Consider the following 23,837-nt stretch of genomic DNA (forward strand, 5'->3'; position numbering starts at 1 on the left):
GAATCGAGGATTCCTTCCAAAAATCTCCGTGTACTATTCGTCAAAGAACTTGTAATTGTATGAGCATTGCGACTAAAGGTATCTCACTCTGTTGATGTAGTCTTTGATTGATTCCTCCTCTTACAGCTTGACATGGTAAAGTTGATTGACTTGGTTCCATTGGGTTCCCTGCTGACTGCTGGTAGTGGGAGTACCCAATTATGAAAGTAATCTTCAAGGTATTAAAGTCAGCCTTCTTTTCTGGTTTCAGTGATCAAAACCACTGACCCGCCTTTTCTTTCATGGTAAGGCCAAAGGCACTTATCAGGCTGACCGCATGTGGCGCACATGATCAAACACTTCCCAGTGGGCAATGGGGTCTCCGGTCCCATTGAACTTGGGCACCAGTTTTACAATTTGCATGGGTTTGATAGTGTTTGGGTGTCTATTGTTTGGTCCCACCTATTACTTTAGCCGGTTGTGGTGTTGTTGCTAGCCCCGTTACTACTCCCTCCCTATTTGGGCTACTATCCTCACAATATCCTCAATGGCTAGAGAAAAGGGTAGTGGTGTAGGCGGAGGTTGAGGTACTGGTGGTTGTGGGTGATAATATGGGTATAGGTAGGTTGGTGGAGGCATGGTATATGCTGGGTGTATCCCTTGTCCTTGAGGCAAGTTTGGGTATCATGGAGGATAGCCGTGCAAGACCGGTTTGTATTGTGGCATGTATGCTTCTATTAGAGTTGAATCTAGCCAAGAGCTCCCTGCTCCATGCCACAAGGTTCGTGTAGTTGTGTATTCGGTAGCTTGGATTGACTCTTCAGCCCCTAACATCCTTGTTATTGATGAATGGAGTCTACATGATCACCTACATGAGCATTGGGTTTCCAACTTTGATAAAGTCTTCATAATCTATATACAATAGCTACACCAAAACATTTCATTAGGATAATCTACAAGAAATTGAATAGATTGAGAATTTACCTCTATGAAGCTTGCTCTTGTGCAGGCTTTGGAGCCAGTGGCACCTGAAGGGATAGTCTATCAGTGGGAGATTATATTATTATAAAAAATGGCCATTATGATAGTAGGGCCAACATCCCTATCATAGTTATGTTGTATAAGGGCAAGGTCACACCTAGTTAGATCCTCACTAATACTAATATCATATTGTAAGAAGGAGAGGACTACTGTAACAAATAAAAGAAATAAAAGTTTGAGGGGCCCGAGGAACCACCGACAATGAAGCCAACTACAAGGCACACTCCACGAGGTTCTTCAATTGGGCATTATGCTCAGTGGGCTATAGCGAAAGCTGTTAGCTCAATTGCTATTCTAGTTGAGCTATCCTTGCTTTGATCTTTTTATATTAGGAGCATTGTGATGGATTCTCTCATGGCCTATGCTTGCAACAACTGTTTATAATTCAACCTTTGAGTCTCAGAGAGAGGTTGTTAGGTGTGCTACTACTTTCTGGTGGCTATCAATTACGATAATAAGCTGCTTTTTTCTCTCTGTTAGTTCTTCATTAAGGGCTTTGATTGCCAGTGCATGTTGTCTTTTCAACTCCTCCCACTATTTTTCAATTACGATAATAAGCTGTTAGTTCTTCATAAGGGCTTTGATTGCAAGTGCATGTTGTCCGTTCAACTCCTCCCACTATTTTTCAAGATACTCTATTCTTTGTGTCTTTACCTCTTCATCTTTGTGCAACTCTGAGATCCTTTCCTCTGCCAGTGCCTCGAAGTCCTTTTCTACTTATTATAGCTTGCCTTGAAACTCCTAGGCCCTAATTATCTCTTGTTGTAATCTATGTTCTTATTCTATTTTCTCATTTTGGAGCTCCTTCATATGCTCTTTGACCTATGCTTGCAGCTTTTGCACTCTTCTTTATGGGCTATAAGTTCGGCTTTGTCAAAATCTGGTTTCATAGCATTGATATGGTTGTTGATCTCCACCATAGTAGTTTGATATACCTATTTTCATATTTGGAGATCCTTTTCTATTTCCCTTCTCATTGTGACTTCCTCAAGCAATTCTTCTTGGGCTTTTCACAGCTCTTCTTCATAAGCTGCTAGCATTTCCCAATACAATGTTTGGTTATATGTAAGGATAAAGTTGGTCATCATATGGCAATCCAACACTAACTTTCCACTTTCTTCATCCTCCTGTAGTTTACCTTCGTTTCTTGTAGTTGTCCCCTAAACAATGTTGTAAAGCTAACATATAGCTAAGTAGACTTGGCTCTATTTAGCATGGAGACATGAATTGTATATTATTGAACTTTCTAGGGCAGGTATTTGTAGGGTAAGGTCCTTCAATTGGAAACTCCTTTGCACTTTCCTTGGGGCTTAGTTGCTCTTCATTTGCAGTCCTCTCATGCTTCCTAGACGGGCCTTACTTCCTCTTCCTTTGTCGTCCTCTCATGCTTCCTAGATGGGCCAACCTATTTTAATGAGGCTCTATCTTTCTGCGGTAGGGGCATGGCCTCTCTTGCAGCTTGGATTTCTTCTTCATGTGATACTCCAGCTTCAACCTTGTCCTCCTCTTCCTCTGGTTGCTTCTATTCTTTTTCTCTTGGAACTTGTGCTTCCACAAATAAATCCTGGGGGTGGGGAAGTACATGTTCCTCTTATTTGGGTTTTGACAGCTCTTCTTGAATTTCCATGGGAGTTTCTTCTACAGATGTTGCTAGAAATGATTCTTGATATTGCACACTCTGTGAAAGTCCAATAGATGATGTTGTTTATGGCTCATTGAAAGAAACAAACTCTATTTATGTGCTAAATTCGAGTTCAGGGACCATGATTGGAGATAGAGGCATGTCATCGGTTATGCTCCTATATCCTCCTATAGCTAGACTTGGTTTCTCTTGGGCTTGGCTTCACTAGGGTTGTTTTCATCCTTGCCCCCTTTTTCTTTTCTATGTCCATACTTCCTCTAGATCTTCCACTCCCTATGGAAGCCAGGCCGGTTTTTCACAATCGTGAAAAACCAGTCCGGTTTTTGGAATTGGGTTTTGTTAGACGTGAGAAACCAGTCCGGTTTTTCACGATCATGAATATTCACACCTAATGGATGATAGTTATTGTTAGAAAAATGTCATTGGTATGATTCAATGATGAATGTAAAGTAAAGATTAAGCACTTTCGAATCATTTGAGGAAGCTTGAGATGATGTGTTTTCACGGTCATGAATGTCTAGAGATATTCATGTCGAAAAGATACGAGCGTTAGTCATTGAGAAGGACTAGAGATGAATTAATTCGCTTCAAATACATGTAATCAATGCAGATCATGTCAACTGTGCACAATTTTTTTGACGTGAAAAGCCATACTGGTTTTTCACGATCATGCCAAAAAGTGAGGTCATTTCCTTACAGATGTAATGCATGAGAGTTAGAATGATCATGATCCTGTGACGGAAGGATGCAGTTAAGAACAAATGCAAGAATCAAAGATTACAAGGGCGTGAAAAACCGGACTGTGTGGGCACAATATGTGGATTAGGTAGACTATGTTAAGAAGGGCATAAGGTTGCTCATAGCAGATGTCCTGACAGTCTTCTTCCTCCTTTGAGCAAGGTCAAATAGCCCTCTGCCCACCTCTTTGGCATCACAGGCGTTTGCCTGATCTCACACTCTCTGATCGCTAAATCCCTCGGCCCAACCTCTCTCCAGCTCCTTGAAAATGCCATGTCATTGCAGGAACTAGATGAGGGGGGAGTGTCTATGACAGGATGGCTTATGGGTGGTGGTCTTCTGCCAGTGCTAAGGGATAGTTCAGGGTGGGGGGCATGCTGCTACCTACGAAAAGATTACATGTGTGTAGTCATTTTGCAAGAGTCAAGGTGGGCATCTTTACTACTGCACAAGTTTCAAAATAAAAGCTAGAAGACAAAGAGAGAAGTTATTACATGGATATCATTCGTCTTACATCAATGTCCTAATTATTAGTACATGTATGGAAAAATTATGGTACAGTTGTCATTTGCTGAATACGCAATTTTTGGTGCTTTTTTGAGCATTTCCCTCGTTACTTCATAAGAAAGTGTACCAAGGCTCTGCACTTCAAACCTTCACTTTCTTTGCCAGCAGGTCTGATATCTGGTTTGTGTAGAAGTCTGGCCGGATGTTGTTGCCAGGATCGTTAAGCATTCCTAGAGTGGTAACGCCTGCTAACAGGTCTGAAAGTTAGAGAAACTCTGTCCTCTTCTTTCTTGGAAGAAAAACTCACATTAGAATCAAATTTAGACATGGCAAGCCATGCAGTCTAAATTGTATCAATAATATGGATGTCAATATGGGCTTTCTAAGATTTTCATGTATGCCATGTGATCTGAATATTTTTACTGTAAAAAACTACTCGTAGCACGTTAGGTGGCCCAAAACCCTCAATTCAAACAAGGAAATTTTGATTTTGTTGACACAATATATTTGACTTGATAGACCAGTAAAAATCCTGTCCAACTACCTGAAAGGACAAGAAGAGTCCTGCAACCACCATTTTGACCGAACAAAATATCCGTGTCTAAGCGATCCCCCACCATGCATATCTGAGACTTGGTGATGCCAAACCTGTCAACAATACATTTGTAACATGTGAAAGCTTACAGACAGGATTTTTTTTTCCGAGAAAAGATCCTTTCATTAGTTATAAAAAAAATGCCCACTGGGCTACAAAACCCCTCTCCTGCTCATAAGAAGGCAGAGCAGAGATCCAATCAAGGCAGCTAGGGAGACTCTCCCTAGGTGCAAAAAAGTACAAATAAAAGTACAAATAACTGAGAGGCTATATCATACGATAGGAGGGGGGGAAATCCACACAGGTGGCCTATAGTGCCAACGGGGGGTACCCGCGTGTAGAGTATAGAAAGGGCCGCTGTGCCAAGTGGTGTGGAAGGCCCTGGCGCCGCAAGATTGCTCGATCCGAGTCGCCCCGGATGCGGTCATACTGTCCTCGCAGGGTGTGAATCAACTCCTGCCAGATAGCCCGAACAGTCTCTGCTGGTGGCTCCAGTCTCCCCTCAAAGGCCCTGAAACAACGGGCTCTCTAGGTGAACCAGATGGTGTGGAAGGCCTGGCGCCGCAAGATTGCTCGATCCGAGTCGCCCCGGATGCGGTCATACTGTCCTCGCAGGGTGTGAATCAACTCCTGCCAGATAGCCCGAACAGTCTCTGCTGGTGGCTCCAGTCTCCCCTCAAAGGCCCTGAAACAATGGGCTCTCCAGGTGAACCAGATGGTGAGGCTGCTGAGGAGCTCCCATCGTAAATCCCTCTCCTGTGTCCAACCGGCGAACGAGAAATCCGGTGAGGGAACAAGGCGCGGCTGGCCCCTAATGAATCTGATGGCCTGGCTGTCCTGCTCCGTCTCGTATCCCAGAGCAGGCCCTGACAAGTCGACCAGGCAACGACTCCCCACGTGTACATGCCTTCTGGAGAGAGGGGGGCCAAAATGCGCAGCATCCTCAGCCAAATCTGCTGCGCTTGTGGACAGTCCCAAAGGCAATGTCTCTGTGTCTCCAATGGGTGGCCGCATCGGACGCAAGCCGACGGAAGGCCACTGTAGACAAGCCAGGTGCCAACTGCAGAGCCCCTGTGGGCAACCAGCCACTGGAAAGTCGAGATCCTGCGTGCCTATCGACTAGCCTAGAGCCTAGTCCAAAAATCCTCCAGGAACTCCTGTGAGAGTCCCTGTAGCCGCCAATGCTCCGATGCAGTTGGAGAGACCATCCTCCTCGAAGTCAAAATATGCCTCCCCAACCGAACAGTGTACAGGAAGGAGGTGATCTCTGTGGCCTCAGGGGACGCATAAGGATCGTGCCACTCGTACTCGCCAGGGTCCCACTGGAGCCGGGCCAAGGGACACACAGCATATGCCCATATGCGCCAATCAGAGTCCACATCTGCAGGGTCTCGATCAATATGCCACTTCCGAGAAGCGGCGGCCACTACCCGAATCCTTTGAAAGATGCACTCTGCAACCAAAGGCGACTCCACCTCCACTCTCTGAAGTCTGCCCTCCTCCTGTATCTCATAGTAGAGGCATCTACCATCCTCAGTGCAAGCTCTGACAGCAATCAAGATCTCCAACTGTGTAAAGGCTCCCATCCACCGTGGGGCCGCTGGCTCGAAAGGCGTGAACCACTCCTCAGTGAGTGCCTCCTGAATGTCATCCCTCATAATCAGCCCCCCTCTGAAGTGACTCAGCCTCTCCGCCTGGATCTCCTCCGGGAGACTGCAAAAGGCCTGCCAATCTGCAAAACTGCGTGTTGGGCCTGCCGCCAATGGTCCCCAGGCTAGACGAGGTCGAGAGCCCAGCATATGACCCTGCTCTGTGCGTACCGCGGGGCTCCAGAAGAGCGGCTGTCTGGCCCGCTCCTCATCACAAGTAGGAGGTCTCTGAGAAAGCCCCGGTCTCAGAAGCTCCCAAGCTCGTAGGATGCTCAAGGCAAATCGGTCCTCCCATCCTCTACTGAGGCCTGTCCTCCTCATCTCTATGAAGATCCACCGTATCTCTGGTACCCAAGTGCCCCCTGCTGGGGGAGCTCTAGCCTGCAGCCGCTGAAATAGAAGCTCCTTCCAAGGCTCAGCGCCTGGAAGCAGCCCCTGAACAATAAGCTTCCCCAGCAAGGCTCTACTCTAATCAGCTATATCTATAATGCCCAAGTCTCCCTGGGCCCGCGGAAGAGTAATAACTGCCCAAGCAACCTTAGCTCGGGCTGGCTGACCATCCCGCCCAGACCAAAGAAAGTTCCTGATCAGCCTCTGTACCTGGCTGATGCAAGAGCTCGAGAAGATCCAGCAAGACGTGATGTACCACATGGTCGCTAAAAGCACTTGATTTGTCACCACCACCCTCCCAGCCAAGGATAGCCGAGCTGTACTCCAATATAAAAGCTTCTTCCGAATGCTCAGAAGAAGCGGGGCGATCTGTTGCTCAGGTGACAAATCAAGTCCAATCTGGCAACCCAGATACAGCACTGCTGTACCAGGAGGAATCCATCTAAAACCCGGGTCTGGGCTCCATGCCGGAGTGGGAGCGCTACTGATCCAAAAGGCCACTGTCTTGCGCCAATTGATCAATGCTCTCGAAGCCACACCAAAAACCTGTAGCGACTGCTCTGCCCTCTGTAGGTTGGCCTCCTGGCCATGCAAAAACAATCCCGTGTCATCAGCAAACTCAGAATCGAGCAGGTCTTCACCCCGGACTGGGAGCTGGAGTCCTCTCAAACCAACCTCCTCTGCTGTCAGATACATGCTCATAGCCTCTGCAAAGAAGAGAAAAAGGAACGGGGCGAGCGGGCATCCCTGGCGGACTGATCTGGTTAGCTCAAAACTCGGCCCCAGCCCTCCTGCCATCAACACCTGGCTACGAGCTGTGGAATATTGAGCCGCCACTCCTCGAATCCAGTCTGGCTCAAAACCCAAGCGAAGCATAGTGCCCTCTAGGAAACCCCAATCGACTCTATCATATGCCTTCTCAAAATCGAGAAGCATCACGACCAAATCCTCACCGAGAAATCTAGCTCGGGCCATCGCCTCCCAGAAGGTGAAAATGTTGTCAAGGATACTGCGCTCCTTGACGAATCCTGTCTGGGTAGCATAAATCAACTCCCCAAGGAAGGGCTGGATCCTCAAACTCAAGGCCTTTCCTAAGACCTTGTAGACAGTATTGAGGATCGTAATAGGCCTCCAATGCCGAATATCATTTGACACTCCCTCCCCCTTGGGGATAAGAAAGATCAAGCCCTCTGAAAAACTCTGCGGCATCACCCCAATGTCCAAAACATACTGAAAGCCCCTGCGGAGGCCTAGCCCCGAAAGGTCCCAATAGCACATAAAAAAGGCAGGCATCAATCCGTCCTCCCCAGGACAACTATGGCGCGGAAGGACGCTCAAAGCCTCAACAAGCTCATCCTCTAAAAGGGGCTCACCCAAAACTATGCGCATACGGTCTGTGACCCTCCTCTGCACATGGGCCCACACAGTCTGTCTGCAAGCATCACGTGCCTCCGTGGCTGGCTCCACTGAAAGCAAGTCTCTATGGAACTTAGTGGCAATGGCTCTAATCTCCCCGGGCTCAGTGGCTAAAGATCCGTCCTCCCTCCTGAGCTAGCATACTCCTGGTCGAGCATGGCGGGGTCCGGTAATCTCAAAAAACTCCCCAATCACTATATCACCAAGCTGCGTCCACTGAGAGGCCTGGCGATGATAGTAGAACTCATGTCTCTGCTCCTCTGTCTCTCTAACCTCCTAGCGTGCCTGGCTCAGCTGGGACGCCACCCACTCACATGTAGGCAGCTGCTCCTGAAGACGCTGGAGCGAAGCAAGGCTACGTCTCAAGCGACGCTCCCGCTCTCGTGTCTGTCCCAGCCGTGTCAAGGCTATAGCGTGCAAAAAAGAGCTGAGCTCGATGAGTCCCTGGGCGCACTGGCCTCTGCTGTATCTAGGTCAGAGCTCTGGCTATCATGCCTCTCAATGTCCTCAGAAAGACTGGGATCTGTAAGTATCCTCTCTGGGATCCTCAACTGCAAGCTGGTCTCCCGTGTCCTCTCCTCAAGTGTCAAAATAACTGGCGCATGGTCTGAAAAAGAGGTGCCAGCGAGAATGCCAACGGAGCCACCACGCTCCCCGAACCTGTCGCCCACATAGAAACAATCAATCCGTGATAGATTAGTCCCTCCCTGCCGGCGATCCGATCGAGAAAAACTAAGACTGTCCTGAGAGCGGGAGAAAGCCTCATGCTGCCATGCATCAGTGATCTGCAGTGTCGTACAAAATCGCTCCCAAGCTGCAAGCTCCATGCCGTGCACTGTAACATGACTGCCTCCCACCCTATCGGCCGGGTCCTCAAGCATGTTCAAGTCTCCCCTGACACACCAATGTGCGGCCTTGGGCAATGCATCTGTAACAAGGGTCCAAAAATCTGCTCTGGCACTAGCATGGTTGGGCGCATAGACATTGAGCACACCAAAGTGCTCATCGTGCATCCTCAGAATAACATACTGTGCTCTACCAGGCACAATGACCCCGCGATCCACAATGGCCTGCCGCCATACATTTGCAATGACCATACATACTCCTCCCTGCCCACCCAAAGGGCCAAAACCTGCAGACCAAAATGTGTCCCATCTACCAGGCATCACCGAACCATATCTCTGAATCCTGCTCTCACTCAAATGGTGCTCCTGCATCATCAGAATATCAATACTGCCCCAAACCAGGCATCTCTAAAGCTCCTACCTCAAGCAACCACGATAACGTACAATGTGTGCGCTGCCAAGGCCCTGTACATTCCATGAGATGATCCTCGTGGATGACCTGCTGAGGTGGAGGCTGTCTCAGCCATACGGCGGGCCTTCGCAAGCGGCTTGGATGGAGAGTAGTCCCCATCCGAGCGGCTACGAATCTACCCACCCGGTGTGCTGCAAGAGTCTCGGACCAGACGCCAGTGGGCTGTCCCATGGCGACTGCCTCCCGCTCAGAGAGAGCAACCTCATGTATGCATACATATCCAGGGTCGCGTGCTAGGTCTGCCACTATGCGAACCACCAAATGTCGAGTCCTGGAGGCATCCGCACTCCCGGTATCAGCGGGGGCGCGAAAGTGACGGGGCAGGCGGGCAGGGGGCGACGGGCTCGAAAGGGAAGGGCGGGGGACGCTAGCAGCACAGGAGCGCGGCGAGAGGGGGGGTGCGAGCAGGCGGGGAAGGCAGTCACGAAGGCGACAGCTCGAGCAGGGGTGGGGGCGACAGGTTCAGCGAGCAGAAGAAAAAAACGCTTACAGACAGGATTATACTTTGATAAGGAATATTCAGTACATTGGTTCTTGACGATTGCACAATGTAGCGGAGATGAGAGAGAGAGAGAGAGAGAGAGAGAGAGAGAGAGAGAGAAAGAAAGAAAGAAAGAAAGAAAGAAAGATTTTATTAACGTCTTCCAAAAGACCGAACTCGGCCTATGAGACAAATCGGAGTACATGTATGGGGTATCCTCTGTCATCCCAACAAAATGAAAAAGTACTGAATAAAAAAGCTGAATTTGGGTGTGTAGGGGATGGAGCTCTATTACTAGGAGAATGCAAAGCTATATGCATGGAGTATACAATCATGATATGCAACCTAGCTAGCTCCATCCTGTACCATACTGGGGGTATAAAATGGTATACATCAGTGAAGGGGGTGTCCACAGCTCCCTGAAGAACATGCCTGGGTGTGCTCTGAAGCGAGCCAGTCGCTCCTCACCCTCTCTGTGAAACTGAGCTCTGATCTCTGTCATCTCTCTCTGGTATAGGCGTGGTGTCCGAAAGCCAGGTGTCCTCTGTCTCCTGCGGGCTCTAAGTGTCTCTGCTCTCTGGAGAGTAATTCCCTGCCGTGTAGGGGCTGGGAGGGGTATGGATCTCTGAAAAAATGTAGTAATCTGTGTCTGTCGCCCCCCCTCTGGAGCTGTCTGACCCTGTAATAATGTCTCTCTGTGGCGCTGTATGTCTAGAATGTATCTCCCCAGTATGCGCTGGTCTGCTGCCTCAAAGATCTGGCGTAGGGAATGTGGCTCTCTGAATAAAATGGGATATCTCTCTCTGATGGCTGTATATGCTCTGCATCTGCATACATAATGCTCCTCACTCTCCACCTCCTCTCTGCACAATCTGCATACCCTCTCCTCTCGGGGGATCCGTGCTGCTCTGCCAGTCTCAATCTCCAATCGGTGTGATGAAACTCTGAGCTGACCAATAGCCACTCGGGAGCCGTGTGGTAAAAAGCCCTCCATGTATCTAGGCCTCTCTATAAATCCATCATCAGTGATACTCATGAAGTGATCTCTGTAGTATAGCATCTTCGGTGGAAGAGGCTGTGTAGGCGATATCCATGTCTCTCGTGTATAGAGCTGCCATAGATCCTGTCTCAATACTCTGTTCCTCTCACTATGAGAGAGAGAGAGAGAGAGAGAGAGAGAGAGAGAGAGAACAAATACATCTTCCTTGGCTGGAAATCTGCAGCCTGAAGATGACCTATTCTTGACCTTCATGTTCACCTTAGCTTTGATCTCCCTTTTGGCTGTCCTGGTCCTTGGAGTACTTCAGAAAACTCTGAATAATGAGATACTTTAACCCTTGCCAAGCCTATGCTTATATATGTCCCTCTACTGCTGGTCGGTTTCTTCCCAGGCTGCTGGCCACAGGCTGCTGGCCGACTCACTGTTTGCTGGGGCCAACAGCGGCCTACATGCCCATACTAATCATAATGTATGCAACAAGATTCCTAAAACTGAACACTGGTGTCCCAGGCAAAGCCTGGTACACCTCTACATCATTCCAGAGGGTGACTCGCACTGCTCCATGTGTGGGACATGCATACCTGACCATCACCCATGTATGGAACTTTTACACCTGACCTTGGATGCTTAGAGTGGATCCCTGGCTAACTCGTCTTGGACTAGGGCTTACACGGGGCCAGTTACCACTCAAGTCCTGCACAGATTGGCAGCTTTTACCGCGCTGCTCAGAAAGAGGGCGAGGGAGGGGGGAGGAACCACGGAGGGGTGAACAGATATGTCCACATGGCATCCAAGTGCGGGATGCACGTGACAACATTCTTATTGAGTACAAATAGAAAGCATATGCTATCCTTACTTATTACTAGAGAATGAAGTTATAAATATACTCAAACAAAGCCACGTTATGAACAAAATATTCATAAATAATTTCATGTGTTATAAATATATATAAAGAATAACATTCAAAAAAATATATGCAATATAAAAGTTACATAGCGTATAATGATCTGATATAGAAAAATTCCACTGACAATATCATAATTATGACCTTGTAATATTGTATCATGAAAATATAACATTTCGTTTAATAGAACATAACCTTTTTCAATACAGCTGATATAAATACAAAAATTGAAGAATATTGGAGCTAAACATATACATACATGCATACACTTGCATGCATGCTTGCATGTATACATACATACACATATTGCAAACACACTTTGGGTCAAAGAGATTGCGTACTTCTTAGATACATAATCCATCATGAAAGTAGAAGGTTTGCCCACAATCAGAGGCTCTATCTTTGTTGATCCCTTGATTGCACCAACCATGGAGCCTCCACCTGTTGCAGCAGCAACTATAAAGCTCAGAGAGAGTACCGAAGAGCTCAAAGCATTAGCATCTAGCACCTTCTGATAGGCCTTCTATGCGTCTTAATATGGCATAATGCAAAATAAAAGACATACCTGCCCACTCTTGAGCATCTGTTAGGTGGGTGACAGCATCACAATTAGTAGCTATAAAAAGGCATCCCGGATTTTCTCGAATACAAAGGGTTCCATACCTTTATAAGAGAACCAGATATCATTAGTACACTCGAGTATAGTCATAAGCTCCCATGAATGTTTATGCTTCATATAACCTGAAGATAAAAGCCACTCACTGCAGCTTGTAATAATTGATGTATCTATCAAACCCCACAACTACTGCCCCCACCTGCCATTCACAGACTTGAGTATAACCATCTCAAAACAGCCATCATAGTTTAAAAAGTAAAATGGAGGGCAAAATGTACATCATGATCATGCTCCATGAGTGCACCAGGTGTTAAATCGATCCTCTTTTCACCATCATCCTGCCCAAAGTCCAAATAGAAATGTGTAAGCTTGCAAGGTCATCGACCTTAGTCTTGGGTTTTTGTTTTGTGATGTGTAAATACACCATCCAATAGAATTTTACCAATAGAATTAAAATTCTACCTAGAGGTCTTCAAGAAAATGTCTTAACTCCAAGATATACATAGGATTACAACCAAAAGTACAGTAGAAATCACATGCTAGTATGCACTCAGAAACCATTAATTTTACCATCAAAGATTGAGCACACGCTTCTTGATTGTACTGCTAGGAGACAAATTGCAACTCAAACTCCCAAAACCATAAGCTTAAGTGGAGGAACACCCATGGATTTGCCGTTGGTTCACTTTGATAAGATTTAAGCCATACACTTGCAATGGGATAGGGCTTCTCTACAAAGCTCTCATAAAATCCCCTTGTAGATAGTGGAGAAGCATAGCATTATACGAGCACATAGAGGTAGATTGCATAATATAAGCAGGTCAAACAATCAGGACTCACAGAAGGTACACGATATTTTCAGGATGCCTGCCGTCTCCTGTAATTCTTGATTAGCTTTCCCACTTCATATATGCCTTCAGAGAAAAGATCTCCTTTGGCAATAGAAGTAGCTCCTTTCAGTTCTATTCCAATGCTGTATACTGCTTGGATGCATTACAAACCTTTTTGCCAGGAGATGGACTTGGTAGTCATGCTTCTAACTGAGGAGAACCAAGGACATGATCTTTCACAAATAAAGCCTACAACAGCAGCTAAATGATCCATAGGTTGCCACAATATAGACACTTCCACATACAATTCCAGTAAACCCTCCTTGTTAATCACATTGGCTAACATTACTCCACGCGCAGCAACTTCTTCAAGCCATATTTTTGTACCGCACAATATGTGTAAAACAAGTATGGGAAATCTCCGAGTTTATGACTTGTGTCATGCCAGAACATAGTCAAACACCTAGCTTGCGACTTGTCTAATGCCAGTGATGTACGTTTAGGCTAGGAAATTCGCCTAGGCTAGCTTATTGGGTCCCCGAACATTAGTTGGGCGGCCGAGCATTGTACAAAAGAGTATTGTATATAAAACATTTTGACTAATGAGGAAACACATAATCCTGTTCTCACAATGAGTTTGAGTCTTCTTGCTCTTGTGATTGAGTTGCTTGTATGCTTTCTCTTCTTCTTCGTTGCATGCATGCTTAGGGATTGTGTGGGTGAGTGATGGTGTTGGTGTATGCTCTCTTCTCCCTCTCTCCTTCTCTTGTCTACTCTCTCATGCTTTCACTCACCATGGCATAGAAGAAGACGTTGAGCTTTCCATAGCTCTCTCTCCATAAGGGCGAGGACCTGCTTGACCCTAACAATTATCGCACAATCATGATCAGTAACACCCTCGCCAAGATCTGTGTGGAGCAGTACTGGTGGCAGAGATCAGCTTATTGGCAGAGAAACAAGGGTATAGAGCCAAGGGACAGGCTGGTTTTCGGAGAACATACTCTATACGTGATCAAATCTTCACTCTCTCAGGGCTATTATTGAGGCGACCCGAGCAGAGAGGCGCAAGATTTCCAGTTGCTTTGTGGATTTCCCCAAGGCTTTCAACACTATACCAAAGGTCCACCTCTTTCATAGGCTCCAAGAGCTCCGCTTGCCAGAGGAGATGATTTGGGAAGTCATGACACTTTATGAATCTGTAACGGGAAGAGTGAGAGTACCAGGAGGGCGGTCCGACATGGTGATGAGCACTATTGGGGTGAAACAGGGATGCCCTCTCTCACCCACTCTATTTGGATTGTACATTGATAAGCATTGAGTTCAATGATTTTAAAGACAGATTAGGGGGGCCAGGAGCCACATTATATGATACAGTGATACCTCTCCTCTTATATGCCGACCACATGGAGCTGATTTCAGATTCGGTGGCTGGATTGCAGCGCCATCTAGAGGCTTTGCAGGCCTTTTGTGAGCAATGGGATCTCACAGTGAATCTGGGCAAGACCAAGGTTATGGTTTTTAACAAATCCAGGCCCACAGTGAAAGCCATGAGGAGTGCCAGGAGTTTTGTTTATGGGGGTGACAGTGGAGATTGTGGACTCATGTTTATCTTGGAATCACATTCATGCGACCCATTTTCAACATGAAACCAGCTGCCTTGGCCCGCCTCATGAGGGGATATGCAGCCCTAGCCTGCCTAGAGAGTGTGTTTTCAGGCCCATTTCCGGGAGCTCAGTACGAAAGGTGGCTCTTTGACATTCTGGTGACCCCGGCAGCTATGTATGGAGCAGCATTCTCGGACCAAATCTTGGGCGGATGGAGTGGAGTAAGGTGGAGAGGCTGCAAGTCATGATGTACTCGAGGATGATCAGAAGCAAACCATCAGAACCACACCAGGTTGTCATAGCACGATAACCCCGACAGTGTCTGGGCAAAGATACCTCGCAGCCTCGGATCACGATCTTTTTCTCCCACATCCAAGAAGCCTCTCACCGCCGCCTCAGAGAGGAACCCACCCAAGACCCTCCACCTCTCAAACGAGTTAGACAGTGCACACAAGAGCCTCTCCGTTTCCCCGGGGTTACCGTAGACCAAGCGGTTCAGATGCAGCGAGCTAGGCACCCAAGACCTACTGGGCCGCATAGGCACTCCGCCCATCAGCTCCAAGTCCAGGAGATGCTCTGGCGTTACAAAGATGCCCACATAGGACATGTGGACATTGATGCCCTTTACACAATTCCTGAGGATCATGATGAAACCTCTCCACCAACCACCCTAGCTTGATGGTCCTTGGACCTTGGGTCATCGTGCTATTGTATTCTTGATGATGTATTCCTGAGGATGCTACTTGTATTTGTAGCTAGTAGTCTTTTTCCAATGTTTTATTTTTTTGTTTTACCAGAATTAGTGTAACACTTGGATACTTTGTAACACCTTCTTTTGTCTCATAGATCCTAGTGGTCTTTTGAAGACGTTAATAAAAGTTTCTTTCTTTCTCTCTCTTTACTCCCCACCCATTTGCAAAACTCCTTTGTGGTGATAACAAAGGAGGCAAGGTTGAGGACCCTAGCTCTCCACGAGAGAGAGTTACTCTACCAAGAGTGGCTTGAGGTGCAAACCGGTATGACCCTTGCATTCTCCTCTCCTTCTCTTTATCTTGCAAGGCTTGAGTGCTCTCTCCAATGAACATCTTTGGCACTGCTACCAGGGAACTACAAGGAAGTGGCTTTGCTTAGGACTTTCGTGCTATACTTTGGATTTGGAGTATTGACCTAGGACAGTTAGAGTGCAAATCCATCGGTTTTAACCTTTGTTTGTTGATGTTTTAAGGTTTATTTTGCTTACCTTGATGCAATAAAGCATGGAGTAACCCTTCGGGATCAAGTTGCATGGATACAAGTAAGTTTCCTATTCCATTCCCTTTGATTTTGGTTGATTCCTTCTTGCATTTGCAATTTTCCAAGTTTTTATTCATTTTAGGACTTTATCTCACCATTAATCTTTGTATAAACACCATTAGGTTGTATTTGCAATTTTTTGAGTTTTTATTTATTTTAGGACTTAATCTCACCATTAATCTTTGTATAAACACCATTAGGTTGCATTCCGCACATCATTAGAAAGGTTAGGAAAAGCTAAAGCATGCTATCAAATCAATCCAAAAATATACACAATTTAGAAGAAATCAAAGAGCAAAAATCGGATTTATAGGCCAAAACACAAAAAACTGCTATCTGGTTTACTTGCATATGTACTTAACTATTGGGCATGGGTACACACATTTGCAAGTCCGAACGCACGTTCACAAGTCTAACAAAGAAAATCTGCACAATATTCTAATTAAGGAAGGCTCATAAAATTTTCTCCACATAAATGCTCATAATTATTTCCACCACTACAAGTGGTAGACCTGTCAGAATTCCGTATGTGCGTGCCAAAGTGAGAACACACATTCTCACATAAGAATGCACGTTCACAAGTTCTAGATACGCACATTCCTAACTTTCTTGGCCACGTACATTCCTAACTTGGAACGCGCGTTCACAAATCATACTGGGCTACGCATGTTCTTAATTTCCCACGCACGTTCCAAACATTGTGAACCTACGTTCGCAAGTCTAACTGGGACCTAGCCACACACACTCCCAACTCACTTAGCCATGCACGTGCCTACTCGGAACGTACGTTCACAAGTCCAACAGAGAAAAAAACTTAAAAATATCCAAGACCACTGCTGGACTTATGTCAGTAGTAGGAGGAGTGCTCTAAGCTTATCACCCTTACATGGAGGGGTGCTCTAAGAGGATCACCCTTACATGAACACGAGGTCAAGTAGGATTTTTGGACTCAATCCCACGCTTGAGGAAAGTGCCTCGAACGATGCTGACTCAAGAGCACCCTCTCAAGAGGAATCTTCGAAAGCTTCACAATCCCTGGAGCCCCACACGGGAGCCAAGCAACCCTAGAAACCGAGCATTCGAGCAATAGCGAGGATGCTAGCTTGTGTGAGGCCTATTCCTAGAAACCTATTTCTTCATCAGAGACATGTATGGACCAAGAAGTTGGAGTGCCTGACTCCCCTATAAGTACTCAAAGGAGTTTTATAGACATCCTCAGAAATCACAAGCGGACCAACTGAGGAGTGGGAGTCAAAGACTCATCGAACCGACCAGCAAGTGAGAGACCGCTCACTAGAAAGACCAAGCACGGAGGAATCCGCTCCCAATATGGACCCTAACCACTCTGGCTCGCAGCATCCTTCCTAGAACCACAACTGGAATGTAACGTGTAGAAGCTCTAGGTAGTCTTCTTTCAGCCCTAAGCACCACATAAGAACACCTGATGCAAGAATAATCAGCATAGACAGAAAATAGAGAGAGAGAGATGGCTGTATTTTTAGTATATTCATATTCATAGAATATAGAAAATGTACGATGTCTGTGGCCTTAGGCCTTCCCAAAAGGTAAACAAAACCCTAGTCTAAGACCCCACTCCATAGGCAGTGTGATAAATCAAATGATTGCTTCGCTTAGCCTTTTATAGGCCCAAGGCATGCCCAAGGGACTCCACGAACAGCAATCGTCCAGCAAAAAATCCCATATAGTTATATATGCTGCTGACTTGCTCCATACACAATCTAGATCTGGCCGATAGGCTCTTTGCCGACTCATCATCTTCTATGCACACCTAGACCCATCCTAGAGCCCTAAGCTAGCTGTTTATCTGATGCCTATCAAGGCTAACTTGGATTAGGCATGTCCATGCATGTGTTGGAGTATGCACATGCGGAAGCATAGACAAGGAAAGAGAGAAAGAACGAAAGAAAGAAAGATTTTATTAACGTCTTCCAAAAGACCGAACTCGGCCTATGAGACAAATCAGTGTGCCTGTGTGGGGTATCCTCTGTCATCCCAACAAAATGAAAAAGTACTAAACTAAAAAGCTGAATCTGGGTGTGCAATAAGTACAATGGGTGGCGGAGGGGATGGAGCTCTACTACTAGGACAATGCAAAGCTATATGCATGGAGAGACAATCATGATATGCAACCTAGCTAGCTCCATCTTGTACCATACTCGGGGTATAAAATGGTATACATCAATGAAGAGGGTGTCCATAGCTCCCTGAAGAACATGCCTGGGCCTGCTCTGAAGCGAGCCAGTCACTCCACACCCTCTCTGTGAAACTGAGCTCTGATCTCTGTCATCTCTCTCTGGTATAGGCATGGTGTCCGAAAGCCAGGCGTCCTCTGTCTCCTGCGGGGTCTGAGTGTCTCTACTCTCTGGAGAGTAATTCCCTACTGTGTAGGAGCTGGGAGTGGGGTGGATCTCTGAAAAAATGTAGCAATCTGTGTCTGTCGTCCCCCCTCTGGAGCTGTCTGAGCCTGTAATGATGTCTCTCTGTGACGCTATATGTCTAGAATGAATCTCCTCAATATGTGCTGGTCTGCTGCTTCAAAGAGCTAGCGTAGGCTCTCTGAATAAAATGGGATATCTCTCTCTGATGGCTATATATGCTCTGCATTTGCATACATAATGCTCCTCACTCTCCACCTCCTCTCTGTACAATCTGCATACCCTCTCCTCTCGGGGGATCCATGCTGCTCTACCAGTCTCGATCTCCAATCGACGTGATGAGACTCTAAGCTGACCAATAGCTACTCGGGAGCCGTGTGGTAAAAAGCCCTCCATGTATCTAGGCCTCTCTATAAATCCATCATCAGTGATACTCATGAAGTGATCTCTGTAGTACAGCATCTTCGGTGGAAGAGGCTGTGTAGGCGATATCCATGTCTCTCGTGTATAGAGCTGCCATAGGTCCTATCTCAATACTCTGTTCCTCTCACTATGAGAGAGACGGATATGTGGTGCATCCCTGTCATACTGGAATGGTGGTAGATGATCCATGTCTAGGCCATGCTATGAGAACCAATGTGTGACCTGTGCATACCATGATCCTGTGTCTCCTGCCTCAGCCAGCTGTCTAGATGCCTCAAAAGCTCTGTATGACAATCTGTCCTGTGGCATCTCTCTGAATCTGTCTAGCAGGCATATAGTCTGGAATATGGCCTCTACCATCATAGGAGGCGCAGCAAACTCTGCTTGGATAATGTCATGAGGTACTGACGGTTTGCTACGTATCATGCGTGTCATCATGAGGGCCTATGGTCTCTCTATCTGTGTCCACCAATGGGTAGCAAGGCCTGGCGCCCATACCGCTGCTTCATACATCAGTGCCGGTGTGACTAATGTGTCAAATAGCCACCCCTTCATCCGGGGCTCCTGAAATGCGCCTGGTGAGTGGCACTGTCTCTCTAGCATAGCCAATGCTGCATATCCCCGTGTCAATCTAGCTCTGGCTGCTGAACCCATGGTGAAGCGCGTGGCTACTACATAGAAAGTAACCCCTAGGTACACGTATGATGTCACCACCTCCACCTGGCGTCCTACGAGAGTGAATGTCAGCAGCTGACTCCTGCCCTGTCTCGATGTATGAAAGACCATAACCTTGGTTTTCCCAAGGTTCACAATAAGACCCCTCTGTGTGCAGAAATCATCGAGTGCATGTAGATGCTGCTGTAGACCTCCTGGAGACTCAGACAATAATACAATATCATCAGCATAAAGCATAATATGTACTGAGGTACCTGCTAGATCAACTCCATCTCCGCCTCCCCGTGTAATGAAGTCAACCACCTCATCAATGTATAACCCAAATAGCGTGGGGGAAAGTGGGCATCCTTGCTTCACACCAATGGTGCTAGCAATAGTCTCAGACATACCTCCTGGGAATCTGCCTCACCCAAAAACCTGCTCATATAATGCATAGATGCCCCATGTCATATCTGCTGGTATGCCAAGAGACTGCAGGCGCTAAAAGAGCCTCTCTCGTGGTAATGTGTCAAATGCCTTGTGGAAATCCACAAAGCAGCAATAGAGCTTTCTCTTCCTCACTCTAGCCTAATCAATCATGTGAATACATGGTCAGTGGTAGAGAAAGCTCTCCTGAAGCCTGCCTGCCCTGATGAGCGTAAACCTGCTCGCTCAGCATACAAGCTAAGCTCTTGCTCCAACACTGCACCATAGAGTTTGGCCAACACGTGGCCAACCTGCTCGCTCAGCATATAAGCTAAGCTCTTGCTCCAACACTGCACCATAGAGTTTGGCCAACACGTGGCCAACCATAACCGTCCTGTAGTTGCTCGGATCGAGCATATCCCCTGTTTTGTGGATCGGCACAATGGTGTGCATCGTCCACTCCGCAGGCAAACCCTCTGCTAGTGCCCTGCTAAACAGGTGTGCAAGAAAAGGAGCCAAAGAATCTACTGCATATATAAGATGCTCACCCTATAGGCCCATATGGTCGACGGCCCGTCCATGCTGTAGGCGGCGTGTTTGCACAACTCAATGAGAATTGTATTGCTGGATATGATTTGAAGTACACCAAGTGCATGCTTTTATAGGTTGCAAACCTTATCTTTTGACTCACACAAATCACACTCACATATGGGGACATGACACATGGCACACACTTATCTTATCCAAATAAGAAGGTGTTCTCACACACATAGGCACACTTAAACATGTGGTGTTCACACCTATACAACCACATGTAGATGTTTAAGTACATACTAACAGGTATACGAGGTGACATTCAGGACACAAGGGACTCCGAAATACCCAACAAACAAAACCCTAGTCTAAGACCCCACTCCATACGGAGTGTGATAAATCAAATGATTGCTTGACTTAGCCTTTTATAGACCCAAGGCATGCCCAAGGAACTAGCCGAACAGCAATCGTCCAGTGGAAAATCCCATATATTTATATATACTGCTGACCTGCTCCATACGCAATCCAAATCTGGCCGACGGGCTCCTTGCCCACTCGATGTCTTTTGTGCACACTTGGACCCATGCTAGAGCCCTAATATAGCTATTTATCTGATGCCTATCAGGGTTAGCCTTGGATTAGGCATGTCCATGCTGCTGACCTGCTCCATACGTACTCCAAATCTGGCAGACAGGCTCTTTTTCCACTCGATGTCTACTATGCACACTTGAACCCATGCTACAGCCCTAATCTAGATGTTTATTTGATGCTTATCAGGATTGGCCTTGGATTAGGCATGTCCATGTGCATGCGCATGACATGGAATAGTCGCTAAGGCAATAGTTGCTTCTGCAGCTTTTGGCTTGGCCAGCTCGCAGAACACGAACCTTGGCGTGTTCGGAACAGCCTAGAGACCACCGTTCCTTCCGGATTCTTTGGAGAATGTTGTACAATGCTTGAGAAAACAAGCAATATGAATGCCCAACGCAAGAGGCTCTGCTGAAGACTCTTCTGGCCATCGATGCAAGTCCCAATAGCTGTAGGACTGCACATATGCTGGCTGAATGAGAAGAGGAGCTTCCTTGATGCTTGGAGTTGACTGGATGCTGTCCAACTTCAGCACTTTCTGCTGAATACCTGAATATGAATGATGTGGGACAGAGGTCCTGCTTTTATACTGCCTCTGGACTGCAGTCGGCTGCCTGTAAGGGCTGTTGACCTGCAGAATTATTCCCACGACTGAATAATGCCAGTCAGCGCTGAACATGCCTTATCGGCTGTAGTAAAAAGCCCACGACTGCATAAAGCCCAGTCGGCTGCATGTGGGACTGGTCGGGTGGTGGTCGACTGGTCCCCTGAGCCACATGGGCTGGCCGACTGCATGGCAAAGGCATGGTTGCCCTTTGCAAGGCTAGCCCCAATTGGGCTGCCTTGGGGCTGGCCTTAGGGCTGGCCCCTTCTATGTGTAATGAACCTAAACATGCCTACATGCATCTAAGGCTATGGCAGACATCTATATGCTCCTGTATGATGCTTTCTCCAAGTGGGTTAAGAGGACTGACATCTAACTCACCTCTAAAGCTCAAAGAATGACCTACATACCTCATGCTTGACTGTCCCTGGACTGAGGGCTCACAATGGGGTCACGGCATACGACAAATAATCCTAAAAAAGGTTCTACTTCTATACAGATGCTGCACTGATGATCATGCCAGTGTGTCACTGTGTACCCCAGTGCAAGGTGCACATGACATTCCCTCCTGCTTAACTTGGTGGCAGGTTCAGGGCTTCCAAGTAGTCCACCAACAACTAGGGGTACTCTTGAAAGAACTCTTCAACGAGCCAAACTGCTTCATGGGTTCCGCGGTCTTTAAACTTCATGTAGAACTGTCGTATTCTTCGACCGGAACCATGCTGCCATCTATGGAGGAGAATCTGCTCTGGCTCTATGACTTCATCTTTGTCTATATCATATTTGGTTGTTGTTCTTTGGAGATATCCTGCAATGTTGGACCTGCATATGGTTTCAACCAAGAAACATGAAAGACATTGTGTATAGTCCAACTTTTCGGCAATTTTAACTTTAAAGAGACATCCCTTAACTTTTGAATGGCTGGAAATGGGCCAAAACTTTGAAATGAGAGTTTGGGACAATGCTTGCCCACTTGCTCTAGTTGTTGTTTCATGATGCGGAGATATACCAATCCCCTTTCTTAGAGTTGACATCTCACCTGGATTTGTTGGCTTACCGGGTATATGTTTCTTGAGCCTTGGCAAGGAACTCCTTAACTGACTCCATGATTTCCGAGAATGTCTCGGTGGTCTTATTGGCTTCAAGAGATGGTGACACCTGTCTCATCAAAAGAGATGAGAAATAGCGACTAAATGCTGCCTCATACAGTGTCCGGCCAATACTCAATGAGTGAGTATCATTAGGATTGCCTGAACCAAAGGAAGATATTGTTTCCATTTCAACTGTTAGTCATGGCAATAAGATTTGAGAACGTCAAAGGCCAATTAATTGTATATTTTTGTTTGGCCGTCTATTTGAGGATGGAATGCATTGGACAACTGTAATTTAGTCCGAAAATTGTCAAACAATGCTCTCCAAAAATGGGACGTAAACTTTGGATCTCTATCTGATGTCATAGTCCGTGGCAAACAACCAATGGGGTACCAAAACCGAATGAACAAGCGAGCTATGTCCTCAGCTGTCTATCTACTTGCATGGAATGAACATGCAAAACTTAACTGAATCTGTCAACAATTGTCATACATTGTGTGTTTCTAGATCCAGCCAAGGCAGGAAGAGGGCCTAAGAAGTCCATACTGATGTCGTGAAAGGGTCCCTCAGGAATAGGCAAAGGCTGAAGTAACCCTTCCTACTTGGTATGAGGAACTTCCGCTTTTTGACATATCTGGCATGACTGGACATGTTGGTAGACATCCCGTCGCATCTCAAGCCAATAGAATGACCTCTCTAACTTCTCCAAGGTACTGTTGATATCCCTATGGGCCCCAACAAGAGAATCATGGACATCGTGGAGAAGGACTTGGCGCTTTTCTTTGAGTACACAAAGACGGTTCTTGAAAAACAACCAACCATCCCATATAGTGTAGTGGTCTGGTTCTGAATTGAGGACCAACTGATATTGAGTCCCGAACTCTTCTGAATCCGGATACTGCCTTCATACTATCTAAGTCTTTGCCTTGAATTTCTAGCATAGTGGACTCTTGCACTGTCTGAATAGTGCCCTTTCAACTAAGAGCACCGTCAACGGGGTTATTTTTGCCTGGGACATATTCAATCATTCCCCCAAATTGTTGGAACAATTGACTCCATCTGGATTGCCAGTCACTCCATTGGGAACGGGGCATGTTTTGCAACCATTTACGTGCATG

General features: G+C 46.6%; 1 protein-coding gene across 6 annotated transcripts in view; it reads right to left on the reverse strand.

Annotated features, from left to right (window-relative positions):
* Window positions 1-3,870: 3,870 nt before the first annotated feature.
* The window catches only part of LOC147632918 (phosphoglycolate phosphatase 1A, chloroplastic-like), a 77,192-nt gene continuing 57,225 nt past the window's right edge, over window positions 3,871-23,837 (reverse strand). For 5 of the 6 annotated variants that reach the window (XM_086805905.1, XM_086805904.1, XM_086805903.1 and 2 more), the window contains 6 exons: window positions 12,554-12,613; window positions 12,422-12,474; window positions 12,225-12,322; window positions 12,001-12,100; window positions 4,452-4,555; window positions 3,871-4,152 (listed from right to left, as the gene is read on the reverse strand). In XM_086805905.1, coding sequence (XP_086662031.1) covers window positions 4,049-4,152; window positions 4,452-4,555; window positions 12,001-12,100; window positions 12,225-12,322; window positions 12,422-12,474; window positions 12,554-12,613 — 519 coding nt within the window. In that variant the 3' untranslated portion in view covers window positions 3,871-4,048. The remainder of the gene's footprint in view (window positions 4,153-4,451; window positions 4,556-12,000; window positions 12,101-12,224; window positions 12,323-12,421; window positions 12,475-12,553; window positions 12,614-23,837) is intronic. The other variant, XM_086805906.1, reaches the window with a different exon arrangement.

The sequence above is a fragment of the Cibotium barometz genome, chromosome 12 (genome assembly GCF_041138505.1).
Source record: "Cibotium barometz isolate CiBa-2024 chromosome 12, ASM4113850v1, whole genome shotgun sequence".
NCBI lineage: Eukaryota > Viridiplantae > Streptophyta > Polypodiopsida > Cyatheales > Cibotiaceae > Cibotium > Cibotium barometz.